The following is a 16,009-nucleotide window of genomic DNA, read 5'->3' as shown; positions in this document are numbered from 1 at the left end:
AACAAACGAACTGATATTTATTAAACCCTATATGCAGTACAAAACATTAATTGAGTTAACGATTTCTTGGATGTGTGTTTAGTTAAAACTATTTTAGAACTGAATAGCCTAAACCAACATTGGTATGTTTGACAGTTTAATCTAAATAATTAAATAGTTAATATAAGTTGAAAGGACTGTCACCCGTTTATGTATTTGTTGTGAAATATTCAGAGATCAAAGAATTAAATTAACGCTTCGAGATCTTTACATAATCCCCAAATCATTTTCCCATGAGAGTAAGTACACGATCCCCTGGAGTTCTCCCCCATAAATTATCTGTCATGCCGTTCACTCACTCACTCACGACGTCACATCCGCATCTACCTAACAGCTGGGGTAAACAGATATCAGTCTGTTCACACCGGACGATCAAATTATGCGTCGTGACAAACTCAAAACGCTTTATCAGTTTAAACACATTTTACTGTTTTAAATGATTATTTAAAACACACATACTTCCTAAGCGAAAATGCTGATGTGAAATTAACAGAGTGTTTACGCTCCACCCACTGGAGGGGGCTTGTGATCAGATTGTTGCCAACTTAGTGATGGCAGCGGACACTGGCCGCTACACTGTACTTGTACTTCTCGATTTGAGTTCTGCCTTTGACACGGTAGATCACAGTATACTGATCAACCGGCTTCAAAATGAGATGGGACTATCTGGATCTGTCCTACAGTGGTTCTCTTCCTATATTCAAGACAGAACCTTTAATGTTTCTATAAACAATGTACAGTCAGATGTGACCAATTTGTCCTCGTGGAGTGGCACAAGGGTCAGTTTTGGGGCCTATTTTGTTTTTACTGTACATTTTGCCACTTGGTCATATTATGGGTTGTTTTAAGGATGTATCAGTATCATCTTTATGCCGATGATGTCCAGTTGTATTGTTCTTTTAATGATGCTGAGTTCCATCGATTGTCACTGTTCTTAGAGTGTGTGTCCTCTATCAAAGACTGGCTGGCCACAAACTTTTTGCAGATAAATGCAAGTAAGACTGAAACATTGATCTTTGCTCCAGACCATAAGATCCCGGTGATCAAACAGCACCTTGGCTCCCTTGGCTCCTCTGTCAAATCCAGCCTCAGAAACCTGGGGGTTGTGTTTGACCAGGCCATGTCTTTGGAGATACACTCAAAACAGCTTGTCCGAAACTGCCTCTATCACCTCAGGAATATCTCTAAGATACGTAAAATGTTGTCAAAGAAGGATCTGGTAATTATTATTCATGCTTTCATATCAACTAGACTTGATTATTGCAACTCTGTCTTTACCTTCATGAATAAGTCTGCTGTGAACAAGCTGCAAATGGTTCAAAATTGTGCTGCTAGACTTTTAACTGGTGCCCCAAGAAGGTCTCATATCACTCCCATTTTGTTGACTCTCCACTGGCTCCCTGTAAAATATAGGATTGATTTTAAGATTTTAGTGCTGACTTTTAGGGCATTAAATAGTCAGGCCCCACAGTACATCAAGGTCCTTTTGAGTCAGCACTCCTCTAGCCGCACTCTTTGGTCTTCTGGCCAGAACCTTCTTATGGTCCCCAAGACTCGTTATAAAACCCGTGGGGACCTGTCTTTTCAGTCTGTTGCCCCCAGACTGTGGAACGCCCTGCCCCTGTCTCTGCGTCTGGCTGACTCTGTTGACTCTTTTAAAAAAGATCTGAAGACTTGTTTATTTAAGAAGGCTTTTGGTTGATGGGTTTTAACTAGTGTCACTTTGATTTTACATATGTATTGTATATATTTTTATATTGTTTATATAAGATTTTGCTTTTACCTTTCTCGTGTACAGCACTTTGTGATTTTATCTGTGAAAAGCGCTTTAGAAATAAACTTTACTTACTTACTTACTTACTTAGCGACTTTGTCGCTATTTTTAGCTACTTTTCAGACCCCTTTAGCGACATTTTTTCAAAAAAGCGACTAGCGACTTTTTGGACAAACCTTAGCAACTTTCCAAATTCCAAATATCGCCAGTACTGCAAGCGTGAGGTCTTACTTCCCGCTTGCGTCTGCTCTGTTCAGTGAGCGGCTGAGAGGAGCAGCACATTCCGTTGACTGCACGCCAGCGGACATAGACATGAATGAGCTGCGCATGTGCACGCTGTGTTAGCAGGAACCAATCAGTGATCACATAGCAGCTGCCTTCTCCTTTTTTTTTTATTCAAAACATTTAATTTGACCGTTTTTTCTTGGCATGCGCTTATATTCACTACTAATCAGAGTTTTAGTTCATTCCGGTTCGGTTTCTGAACTCTCCGACTTCAGATCGTATATTTACAGACTCTATACATTTTACTTATCCAAACACAACAATAAACCTTCTTCAAACTCATAAACATGTAACGTTAGCCAAGTTCCGTTCCGTTGTCTAACAGAAAATATGTAATTGAGAACCGTTTTACTGGACATTCGGCTATATACTTATATAAAAACAGTATGAGCACGGTTTAGGGGAGATAACCGTTATTATAAACTGAAGTAGGCTACAGTACCGACAAATTAGGCAGAATGCAAATACGACGCGATGACGTCATTAATATGCTAATGATGCATGACGTCATCTGGCGACATTTAGCTACTTTTCGAGCAGGCTTTCGCTACTTTCCATTGAAAATAGTTGGCAACACTGTGTGATCATTTCTAAGCTCAATATCATTTTGGACGCGTTCGTGAAAGGACTGAACAGATACTATGTAAGTTTCTTTGTGTTAAAGGTATATTTTATAATGCATACTATTTCGTTTAAAATTTAAGACATTTTGTTAGAGGTACAATTAAATGAAATATTGTGTTTAATAATAACAAACCTATTTGTTGAACTAATGCCAAACATTAAGTTTTAAACCAAGTTTAAAACAAGTTTTGGGGGCAGTGGTGGCTCAGTGGTTGAGGCTCAGGGTTACTGACCAGAATGTTGGGGGTTCAAGCCCCAGCACCACCAAGATGCCACTGTTGGGCCCTTGAGCAAGGCACTTAACTCCAGGTTGCTCCGGGGGGGATTGTCCCTGTAATAAGTGCACTGTAAGTCACTTTGGATAAAAGCGTCTGCCAAATGAATAAATGTAAATGTAAACCATTTTTTCATCATTTTAAAGTGAACGTCTGTCTTTGAGTTTGCTTCAACCAATATCCACTGTTTAGAAACAAATTTAACCTCTGGTATAAATAAAGCCTTAAGTTTTTCACCAAGCATTGCAACCCATTAAAGACACATAATTTAAACACATTTTAAATGTAATACTACTTTTTATGTCTTACAATTATAATAAAAAATAAAATGACCCTACACACATTACTTTATTATGTTTTTGAAAAACATCTCAATGATTACATTAATGAATTAATTAATCAATCACTATTTTTAGTCTTATACCATACATTATTTTATTATCTCAGTTTTCCATTAAACATTGTACATCATTAAAGATTAATATTTAGTCTATTCTTTTTAAATGAAGGTATCAGAACAGCCACTTCATACTACTTCCTGTACAGAACCGCTGACCAAACATTTATTATCACATCCTGTACATCTGCTGGAGGTAGGGTAAGGAGGGGAGGGGAGGGGACCGGAAGCAAAGGTCAAAGGTGCACCAATTATGTCATCAATCATAACCCATCAATCATTTTTGTCACAAGGTATATAATACTTACTACTAATACATAAGAATGAGTTCAAATTAAACCAATAAATAAGATGAATAAAAACATTTGCACTATTAAACCACAAAATATATTACAAAAGTGAGAGTAAAACAATGAATTAGTCTTTTGAACACAGTAAAATTCTGTGATGGAGACCGATTCACGGGCTCTCAATCACAATGTCATAGTGTAGAGGAAATAATATGCACTAGTTTCTATTCCGGCGTCAATCACCTCAGAGGGTCTAATTACCACAATAAATGCCCATTTGGGATTAAAGAAATTATGACTTAAGAGGCAGTGTGATGAAAAACACATTTATCTATTTAAAATATATTGGATTACAAGGTGACAACAAAGTAGGTCAATAAAATGACAATATGTTCAAATAGTTATGAAGAACGAGTATGCCTTGAGTGAAAAGAAATGTACAAGTAAGAGAGTAGGCCAACGTAAAATAACAAACAAAGTGAAGGTGTGCAGTTACAACAGACATGTGCATAAAACAAGGTACAAATGATTGTAAGTCACACAATGTAGCAGGTTGGAGGCAGGTGCTGTAGACCACAATGCAATTCAGCAGGATGGTGTGTGTGTGTGTGTGTGTGTGTGTGTGTGTGTGTGTGTGTGTGTGTGTGTGTGTGTGTGTGTGTGTGTGTGTGTGTGTATTTCTGTAAAGGAAGCCAATAAGCACATTGTGTACACTGTGTGCACTGCACAAATTATACAAATGCTAATAATTCAACACTGAAAAGGCTGGAATACAAACAGTCTAATGACTGGTGATTACTGCAGCAATAGTTGACATAGTATATTACAATAATACCTCATATAATAAAGGTTGTTCACTCTCATAAATCAAATAAGACTATCACTGAGCAGTCAACATAAACAGAGATTTACTTTAGCAATGATGAACAACAAACAATCTTTCTGCCCAAGTAATAATAATATAATAATCATAATGAACTTACAATCTTCAATGACACACACTAATAACACATGTGAATGTGCTTGGAATGTGCATCCAAGCCACGCCCACCAACTCAAGTCAGTAACTAATCTATTCTTTGTGTGGTGCTTACAATGAGGTGAACTTGAAATGAGCATGGGCTTTTTTACAGCTATTAATCATAATATTAAACAATATCGGGCTACAAACACGCCCTTGTGGAGTTCCATTATCAATTGAATATATCTTTGAATATCTTGATCAAACCCTGACCTGTATAGTTCCACCAAATAAGAAATCCATGATCCAATTATATAACCTACCTTTAATACCCATTCTGTCCAATTTAATTAAAAGTCCCTCCTTCCACAACACATCATAGGCTTTTTCAACGACGAAGAACACTCCCACTAACACTTCTTTATTTATGAATGCTTTCCTGATTTCAGAATCTAAGCATATAATAGAATCCATCGTGTTGAGACCTTTCCTAAAACCACTTTGATGTGGACATAACAGATCTTTATATTCAATCATGTAGTTTAGTCTAGCTATCACCATTCTTTCCATTATTTGGCATAAATCGGATGTTAGTGCAATCGGTCTATAGTTAGCTGCTATTGAATGCTTCTTCCCTGGTTTAGCTATAGGAACAATTACTCCATGTTTCCAAGAAGTTGGGAGCTTTCCTAATTTCCACACCTTATTAAAAGATGTAATTTATTATTCAATGATATATCTGATAGATGCTTTATCATTTCATAACATATATCGTCTTTTCCTGGAGATGTATGTCTTATACCTGACAATGCCTGCTTAAGTTCATATAATGTCAAATCTACATCCAAAATACATCCAGAAGACCCTCTTTGGACCATGATATCAGTATTTTCTTTCATAGTTTTTCATTATCAGAAATGAGATATTTATCCCCATCTATTATTACCCGTACTGTTCTGTACATTTCAACCCCTAACATTCACCAATTTCACCACAAAATGGTCTCCAGTAAATTCTTTTAGCAGCCAGAAATACTTTTCTAACAACTGCCTGAGATCTCTTATATAGTATTGAGTCTTGAAGGAATCAGTTTTCTTTCTCTTCTTCAGTGCTTTATTTCTGATTGACACCTCACTGAATTTTCTCTCCGAGTTTAATGACGGTCACAAAACAACGTGTTTAGATTCATCCTCCATCTGCTGTACTGAAGTGTGCAACATCAGGCCTTTATGAACTTCAGTTTACTGAATAAATAAATAAATCCTGTATCTTTAAGAAAAGTAAAGAGAGATTTACAACATTCCCTCATTTTCTCACATATCCCTAAAATCTCTTGTAAATTTCATCCTCGTTCCAGCTCAGACATCTTATCACATAAAATGTTCCTCTCTGAATTATATTTATTACACCTCATTATGACATGCTCAACATGTTCAGGAACATTACAAACATCACATTTATCTGATATACACTTTGCCATTAAATAAAGGATTTTAATCCAGTATGTCCGAGTCTTAATCTTGAAAGAATCACTTCTTCTCTTTTGCATTTTCCTTTGAGAGTCTTCAGCTTAATTGATTTCTGTTTGCTATCTGTGTCCCACTTCTTCTGCTACGATTCCCTCACTGCCGTTCTTCCATTTGGCCTCATCTTTTCCAAACTTTCATTATTTCATTGTCCTTTAATTTCAACACTCTCTTTGCATCCCATCTGCTATCTCATCACCCTCCACACCAACATCAGCAGCAACCCAACACAACTGTACATTAATTACAACTCTTTGTATTCTCAGCATTATCATAAATATCTCCATCAATAAATCATCTCTTATTGTTTCTTTTGAATTGAAACTATTAAGAGCTGCAATAGAGTCAGAACAAATGAAACTCTCTCAGGCCTTCTTCTATCCATTGAACACTAATATTATAGCTGCTATTTCTGCTGTAAATACAGATAATCTGTCATTCATTATTTTGCATATGACTACATCAAACTCAGGTATGCACACTCTGGATCTTTAGATCATCAGTAAATATTGGCATATAGTTATAATAATTCCTCTTTACACAGTCTTGAACCAAATAGCCAGTGTTATCTGCATTCCTGTCAGTCCATTCTCTCTTCTGATCTACGAGTCCACATTGGAAATCTCCATGGAGGAACATCACACAGTGTTTGTTCATACTCTAAATATGTGGAAAGCAATCTCCGACAGATATGTTGTGGCAAATGGCATGGTGCGCAAGCTTATGTAACAGGTGTTTTATTTATTAATTTCACCCAAAATATCTCTCCTTGTTATTATCATTTGTTATATTTATATAATTATTTTGTATTCTTGAAATTATTCTTTTAATATTGATTTCTTTTAATTGAGATGTCATGTTTCTATGGTTATACTGTCATTTTTTAGTATTGTTAAAAATGGTGGGTGGCCCCTTTAAGACGGTTCCGGTTGCTCTCCTTCAGTTCGCGGTAAGCGCGACTGAAGAGAGATGAGTAGCGTTGAAGTTCCGACTAAAAAGTTTGATTTAAGTTTTGTTTATTGTAATAAAACATATAATTTTTGTTCATAAATGCACATTAGCAATGCACTTTAATCTTATTCAAAATATGTATGAAATTTGTGTGAATGTGGAGCATGTATTTTTGGAGAGAGTTCATTAAGCATGAGTGTGCAAGCTCTGTGGATAAAATTATGATTTGTCACTTATAGGCTGCTGTTCCAATTGTAAGAGAAGGCCACAGATTCAAGCTTGTTTTTATTCATTTGTCTCTTTATTCATTCAGAATAAAATCTGGCCTGAGTAAATCCTGTTGCCTGGTCTTGTTCATTTATCCACACAACGCAGAGCTAAACGAAGACCAGTCACACTTAGGCGCGAAGTCGGGTCCTTTCACGAGCCAGAACCGTTTGTACCCGTGTTCGGTAAAGAATCTCTAAAGAAGAGAATTTGTCTCAACATCTTCCGCTTCTAAATACTCCACGTCCTCCTCCTTTGCGGTTCAGTCTCTGGAAATCCTTTATTTTTTCTTTCAATTCAATAAAATGAAATAACACTTGGCCCCTTGATAGTGTTATTTCATTTCATGTATTATTTTTTATTTTCACCAGATGACAGAAAATGCTCAAAGCCTGTCACTATCTCATATTTGATAAATTAATTTAAATATATTTAATAATTAATGCTGATATTTAATAATAGTATTCAAATATAATATATGATTAGCAACACTTTTAATCCTGGGTTATTGTTTTTAAACCCCTCTGGCTCTTATTCGTCCCTGTAACCCGGTCACACACACACAAGATGAGACAGTCACAATGTGGATGAAACTGCTTTTAATGTTTATTAAAAGCAGTGCAGGCAAAAGTACAAAACAAGGGAAATCCAGTGAGAGTAGTCGAGGGGGAGCGTAAGGTCGGAAGCCGGGGAAACAACGATATAAACAAGGGGGCAGATCTAATGAGGGAGGTGAACGATAAGCGGGGAAAACAGTTAACAACTAGGGCGAAGGACAAGACGAGACTAGCGGGAACAAAGACAGGGGAACGAGAGAGTTGGCAAGCTAAGAGGATAATCAAGAGGAGGGAGGTCGAAACTAGACGAAACTAGCAGGGGCAAAACTAGACGAGACTAGCGGGGGCATAAACACGGGAATCTAAATACATACAATACATACAATAACCAACACCCGTGAAACGGAAGTGCTGGATATTTATAGGGGAAGGTGCAGGTGTGAACAATGAAGGTGACGAGACGAGTGCAGGTGAATCTAATGTGTGGGGATAGGAAGTGCGTGAGTGCAAGTGGTCATAATGTTCAGGCTGGTGCGCGTGAGAAGCGAGCATGAGTCAGAGGGGGGAGAGAGTTTACGAGCGAGAGCTCGTAATAGCAAAAGGAGCGTGAGTGCTCGAGGGAGGAAAAAGAGCGTACGCGCTCAAGGGGGCGGAGCGAGGGAGCGGGAAGCGAGCATGCTCGTGGAGTGTATGGGTGATAGTGTGCGTGTGTGAGGAAGCTGAGATGGGGCAGAGGAAAGGGGTTCGTGACAGTCCCAATAGTACCAGTGGTTTTGGACTTTATGCTGACACCATGACTGATCACTGCCCGATCACTGTACTGTTAACAGTACATAATTTAACACCTTAACCAGTGCTGGTGTCTTCTGAAGCCTGGTTGAAACATTTCACATGTCATTTTCTTCCATGGAATTGTACATTTGCTAAAAAACTGCCTTCTCCAGTAGAGACAGGTCTGAAATTTGAGAAAGTTGTTGGGTTTAAATTTGTTCGTTTAAGCAGTGACTGAACAGAGGCATGTTTCAAATGATCAGGTGCAGTTCCTAATTCAAGACTTTTGTTGATCAAATCTAAAGGTTTTGTCAAATTGACTTAAAAATATGTTTAAAAAGCCAGGGAGGAATTATGTCAAATGTAGAGACAGTAGGCTTCATCTTATTTTCAATTTCCAGCAGAGAAGAGAGAGAAATCGCTGTGAATGGATTAAAACATGACATGTAGTCAGACCAGCAGAACATATGTGGAGGAGGGTGTGATGTTCAGTCTTATGTCTCTTATTTTGTTTTAAGAATGGCAGAAAACTCGCACAAAGCTGCCGACTCACGCTTAGGAAATATATTAAAGCTGGTTTACTTCCGCATATGCTATTGAAGAGTTCCACTTCTCAATACAAGAGAGAATTCCCCGTGAGTCACAGGAACATTAAAGTGCAAAATACATTTGTCATGGGTCATAAGGTATCCCTGAGAGTTAAACAACTGATAGACTAAAACTATAAATCTATCAAACCAGCTTTTAAAAAAAAAAGAGATTGTAGATGAAGCCAATAAAGCTTGTGCATGAAAGATCATCTTATAATCACTCATTAATAAAAAAAAAAGAAATGCCCACAATTTGGTCAAAAATAAAATTCCACAAAGAAGACATTTAATCAAACTGAATTTTAGCCCATTAATATTAAAGGTATGCAAAAAAAAAAAAAAACTTGATCCAGTTGCACAGAATCCTCTGGAGAGTTTAAAGGGATAGTTCACCCAAAAAACCATCATGCCATCCCAGTTGTGTATGTTTTTTAGAAGAATATTTCTGCTCTGTGGGTCCATTCAATGCAAGTGAATGGTGGCCAGAACTTTGAACCCTCAAAAAGCACACAAAGGCAGCATAAAATGAATCTATTCAACTCCAAACAATACCAAAATGAATGCATAATGTTTTCTTCCTCTTCTGAACAAAATCTACAGAAGGAATCTAACGGCACTGCAATACATTCAAAAGTTTTATAACAATATACGTAGGCCACAGCAGCCAAATTCGGTTGTCAGACCTGTTTTGAGTGCTTAATACTGTTACATTCACACACAGTTCGGTTATTTACAAGAGTGAACAACTGCATTATATAGACTATTTCATGAATGTAAACAAAAACAAAGGAATTAGAACGGTCCAGACATATTTCTGGATCCTTTCAACAAAGTGTCTTTTTCAAGGTAAGTCAGACCACTCGGAGGCCGTTTTTGGAACACTCTTGGGCAGTTTTGGCGGTTATTTTTCTATGTCAACAAGTGTCATGAAAGTGCAACTCCTATCGACTTGAAAGTGGAAAGACCGAAATCTCTAAAATGGTCAGTCAAGAAAAGAAGATGTTTCAAATAAGCAGTCAAATCTGACAACACTGTGTGTTGGGAAATGGACACAGTGGGTGTGGCCTCAGGCCACGGAAAGGCATTTATTTAAATAAACAACAGAAAAGTGGGGATAAAGTGCACCAAGGTGAAAGAGTCCAAAACAAAGGGGTTGAAAGTGCTTGGAAAGTGCTATGTGTAGGAAGAGTAGTGAAAACAGGGTAAGGTTCAAGTGATAGTGGACGGGGTCCCGGCGGCTGCAACGCATTCCCATCCTTGGTCCGAGGTACGTCGGCATCACTCGAGCGGCTCGGCTTCCCTGGACCTCGGCACTTAAAGGGAATAGCGGCCCGGCATCCTGGTCGAATTTTGTTATTTCTAAAAGTAAGGGGGTCTCGTGTCCCCCTCAGTTATAATGGTTCTATGCAGCTGGTTAATAAATACGGTTGTCAATCCCAAACACTGACTGTATGAATGTAGCCATAGAATAACAGCTGCAAATCAAACTGTTGTGCCTTTATGCTGTAGTTTAAAGAGTATTTTATTTCCTTAATGACTCTTGGAAGAATGAAAAGTTGCATGAATAGTGGTCTTAGAATTATAAACATTATTTCATGCATGTTTTTTCATGTTGTATTTTATTTGTGATGTTGTTTGTGATATTTGTTGTATTTTATGTATTGCTTTGTTGAATGTTGTATTTGTTATGTGACATAAAACATTAAACAAATTCAACCATGAAATGATTAAAGGGAACACTTAATAATATAAACAACATTACACAAAAAGATCTACAAACACAAGACTGTAACCATGTGCTGTTCCCTTTACAAAAAGCTTCACTATGCTACTGCGCTTTGCTAAGCGTTTGGGAACAATCTTGCATTGTGACTAGTTGTGAATATGTGTGTAACACGTCAATGAACATTGAACGGAATTTATAGCCTCGGCTGGTGAGATCATTAGATGCACCTGTGGCCAGGCTGTAAATAGAGTCGTCACCAGCGTGTCAGATACATTTTCTTCAGAGCATACTGTGTCTGTGTGTTTCACAAGCCTGCAAAAACTTTCTTCCCTTTGTTAGGAGTTAGAAATTGTTAGGCAGTGCGCAGATCTTCCTTTCCTTTCTTTCTCTGCTCTAAAGAGATTATATATATATGAAAAAAAATTAGGAGAAACAGAGCAAACGATGCGCGTTTCGGACACGCATGAGTTTTGTTTTGTTTGTTTGGGAGAAGAGCACGCTGCTCTCGTGTTGGGGCAGGGCGGGTGCGCGCATTGTGACCTACTTTCGGTCAGAATGCTTCACGCTCGCCTTGTTACTTCCGAGAGCCGGCACCCACACTTCATTCGTGGGGCTCTCGCATGGATCTGGCTGAGGAGCGAGAGACGGGTCCGACCCTTTCGCTCGCTCTCTCCCCAGATCTGGCTGGTCCTTCACGTGATCTTGAAGCGCGCTCCGGCGCCTCTTCAGTTCACGAGGGGGACCTCGATTCTCTTGGATCTGCAGATTTTGAGTTACCCACATCCGAGCACTCAAAGCTTGACTCTAAATCTTTTGAAGAGTTACTTGATGTGATTACTCGTGCAGTGGCCAGACTTCAATTAGACTGGCCACGCGACCAAGAAATCCCCAAACGCCCAAAATTAGAGGACAGATTTCTGTCTGGTGGCCAAGGGAAGGGAACGCCTCATCAGTCCCTTCCCTTCTTTGATGACCTCCACAATGAGCTTGCTCGTTTGTGGAGGAAACCTTATACCTTGGGCGTTCACGTGCCCTCGACGTCGTTATATTCGACTATCGTGGGTGCTAAGGCGCGAGGGTATTCAATGATACCGCCGGTTGAAGAGACACTTGCGGGTTATATTTCGCCGGGTTCGGCATCATCATTGAAAAAACCTGCTCTCCCCTCCAAGTCATGCAGAACTACCTCCATGCTAGTGGCAGGTCAGGCTGGTGCTGCACTGCACACCATGGCTGTGTTACAGGCATACCAGGCTGACCTACTGAAAGACCTGAGTGCGGGTGAAACTCTTGACGAAGAGGCTTTTTAAGAACTTCGTCGGGCTACAGATTTATCTCTCCGTGCGACCAAGCAGTCAGCCCATGCCATTGGCCAGTCTATGTCCGCTTTGGTCAGTACGGAGAGGCATTTATGGCTTAACCTTTCAGGCATCAGGGATAAAGATAATTTCTTACTCGATGCCCCGTTTCGGCTTCTGGTCTCTTCAGAGACGCCATGAATACGGTTATCTCCAGATTCCAGGAGGCAAAAAGCCACGAGGAAGCCTTTGGGCAGTTTCTTCCTCGCCGCACTCAGGGTGGGGCCGTCAGCCACCCAGTCTCGCCCTGATTCTGCTAGGAGGGAGGCTCAAAAACAGAGCGTAGCGAGTCATGCTCCCCCTCGTAGGGACTGGGGACAGGCTCGTCGCCCTCAGCGGCCGCCCAAGCAAGACCTCAGGGCCGTGATTTCTAAAAGAAAGAAACCCTGATGGTCTTGTACCCAGCCATGTGAGGGTAGTTCTCTTCGGGACGGGGCACGTGTATCATCCACTTCGGCCCTCCCGATACCCTCATGAAACCTCTTCACTCCCGCCGCCTTTGGTGTTTCGGTGATAGAGGCTTCCAACAAAGAGTTGGGTGTATCGTTGCTTCCTGCCTTAATCCAGGACATGGAACACTCAACACCCCCTCAACAGGAAGTGTTGAAATTAGTACCCATCTCAGAGAACCTGGCAGCGTGGAAACTTCTGCCAGGTGTTTCTATGTGGATTCTAAAGACAGTAGAAAGAGGCTACAGAATTAAATTTGCTCGCCGCCCTCCTCGTTTCAACGGCGTGGTTCCCACTACCGTAAAACAGGAGCAGGCATGTCTACCGTGGAAAGAACTGCAAAATCTCTTGGTAAAAGGGGCCATAGAACATGTTCCCCTTCCGAGAGAGAGTCAGGCTATTACAGCAGATACTTTCTGGTTCCCAAGAAGGGTGGGGGGTTGCATCCGATTCTAGATCTTCGAGGCTTGAACCGCTCTGTCAGGGTGTTCAAGTTCAAGATGCTAACTGTCAAGTCAGTCGTGTCTCAGTTCCAACATCACGATTGGCTGGTCACGATCGATCTCATGGACGCATATTTCCATATTGGAATTCTGCCACAGCACAGGAAGTTCCTGAGGTTCACTTTCGGGGACGAAGCCTTCCAGTATCGGGTTCTTCCATTCGGCCTAGCCCTATCACCCCGCACATTCACGAAATGCATGGATGCAGCACTGGCTCCTTTGCGACTCCAGGGCATCCACATTCTGAATTATTTAGACGACTGGCTGATACTAGCACAGTCTCAAGAACTGGCAGTTCAGCACAGAGATATCGTCTTGGCTCATCTAGGTTCTCTGGGTCTGAGACTCAACTTCGAAAAGAGCGTTCTTTCTCCGACCCAGGAAATTACCTATCTAGGGGTTATATGGAACTCGATCACGATGCGGGCACAGTTGTCTCCCGCTCGTGTTATGTCCATCCAGAACTCCCTGAGCAATCTCAGGCTAGGTCAAGGTTGCACTGTTTTCCAGTATCAACAAATACTAGGTCTCATGGCGTCTGCATCCACTGTGATTCCTTTGGGCCTTCTCCATATGAGACCATTTCAGCTGTGGCTAAAAGCCAGGGGATTTCATTCAAGGGCCAGTCCCCTAAGGCAAATAAGGGTTACGCACCGAGCGATTTGTTCCCTTTCTACGTGGATCAGAGCCCGGTTTCTTACCTTGGGTCCCACTCTCGGTGTGTCATGTCATCGCAGGATGCTAACGATAGATGCCTCTCTGACTGGTTGGGGTGTGGTCTTAAGTGGTCGTCCAGCCCAAGGGGAATGGGAGGGTCATCAGCTCGATTGGCACATCAACTGCCTCGAGCTAATGGCGGTATTTCTGGCCCTGAAATACTTCCTCCGACATCTGAGAGGCTGCCATGTCCTTGTGCGGTTGGACAACACAGCAGCAGTTTCCTACATAAACCATCAAGGAGTTCTACGTTCTTGCCACCTGAATTTGCTGGCATGTCGGATTCTCCTTTGGGCCCAGGGCAAGCTCCTGTCACTCAGGGCAGTTTATATCCCTGGACGCCTAAATGTGGGAGCAGTTTTTCTGTCCAGACAAAACATACCGAGGGGCAAGTGGAAACTCCACCCTGAGGTAGTACAACAAATTTGGGAGAGATTTTTCAGAGCAGAAGTGGACCTCTTCGCCTCTCAAGAGACTGCGCAATGTCCCGCGATGGCGCATACATGGCCGAGAGTGTGTCTGTATGCGTTCCCCCGGTTTCTCTGCTCCTGGGAGTCTTGGCCAGAGTTCGCCAGCAAGGGTCTTGCCTCTTACTGATAGCGCCTTGCTGGCCGAACAGGATTTGGTTCTCAGAGCTGATATCTCTCCTCGACGGCTCGCCTTGGGCGATTCCGGACAGGAGGGACCTTCTGTCTCAGGCGCACGGGATGATATTTCGGCCCGAATTGTGGAAACTTCATGTTTGGCCCTTGAAGGGTACCAACTGAGGGACACAGGGCTGTCACCTGAGGTTATCGAGACCATTCTTAGTGCTAGGGCTCCCTCTACCAGAAAAATCTACACCAATAAATGGGGTGTCTTCGAAAAGTGGTGCAGTTCACATGGTGCAGATCCAGTTAACTGCCAAATATCTGACGACACGCTGGTGACGCCTCTATTTATAGCCTGGCCACAGGTGCATTTAATGATCTCACCAGCCGAGGCTATAAATTCCGGTCAGTGTTCATTGACGTGTTACACACATATTCACAGCTGGTCACAATGCAGGATTGTTCCCAAAGCGCTTAGCAAAGCGCAGCATCTCGTTCTAATTTTAAGTATTTTTAAGATAAAAAAAAATTTATTTTTAAATTTAAGTATTTTATATACATGATGCCATATTGGACTTCAAAACTGTTTATTTTTTATTATTATTTAATTTGATAGTAAATAACAGTCACAAAGTACTGTCATTGTATTGAATTCAATCAGTTTAATTGATGAAATGATTTCTAGAAAGAGTTTGGAGTTGTGTTGATGTGAGATACAGTGAGTATATTTCACTCATCCAGTTGTGTGTGTGTGTCTCTGATGATCAATTTCACACACACACACTGAGGAATCAGAATAAATTGTAAATCCAGCATAGAGGGGTCGAGTGAATGTGGTGATGAGTGTGTGTAAGTGTGTGAGTGTGTGTGTGTCAGAGACGCTGTAGAAGGACAGAGTGCCGGCCGGACAGTCCACATACACTCCTACTCTCTTACAGTCGTGTGAAGGGGGACGTATGTCAGTGCTGTTATTATTGTGCCAGACAGTGAATCTGTCATTAAAGCACCACAGACTCCAGGAGTTTACATTGAGTCCAAACTCACAGTCATCACTCCATCCTTTCCTGCTGATTTCTTTATATGACACTGATATACCAGCACCCCCTCCACTCCATTGAGTCTCCCAGTAACAGCGTCCAGTCAGACTCTCTCTACACAGAACCTGACGATGCACATCAAATCTCTCTGGATGATCAGGATATGACTGACGTTTTCTCACACGTGTCACCTTCCTGTTCCCCTCAGACAGAATGAGTTCAGTGTGTACTGTGTTTGAATCCAGTGTGAGATCACAGACATCTGAACACAAGAAGAGAAAAACACTTAAAACACAACAATCACTAAACCAGTGTGAGTGA

General features: G+C 40.9%; 1 protein-coding gene across 1 annotated transcript in view; it reads right to left on the bottom strand.

Moving 5' to 3' along the window:
- Nucleotides 1-15,264: 15,264 nt before the first annotated feature.
- Nucleotides 15,265-16,009, bottom strand: part of LOC127650386 (NACHT, LRR and PYD domains-containing protein 3-like) — a 125,294-nt gene continuing 124,549 nt past the window's right edge. Inside the window, exon 12 of the mRNA XM_052135784.1 lies at nucleotides 15,265-15,950. Coding sequence (XP_051991744.1) covers nucleotides 15,385-15,950 — 566 coding nt within the window. The 3' untranslated portion in view covers nucleotides 15,265-15,384. The remainder of the gene's footprint in view (nucleotides 15,951-16,009) is intronic.

Source organism: Xyrauchen texanus, chromosome 10, assembly GCF_025860055.1.
Source record: "Xyrauchen texanus isolate HMW12.3.18 chromosome 10, RBS_HiC_50CHRs, whole genome shotgun sequence".
Classification (NCBI taxonomy): Eukaryota; Metazoa; Chordata; class Actinopteri; order Cypriniformes; family Catostomidae; genus Xyrauchen; species Xyrauchen texanus.
The sequence above is the reverse complement of the archived record's forward strand: the minus strand, read 5'-3'. Positions and strand labels throughout refer to the sequence as shown.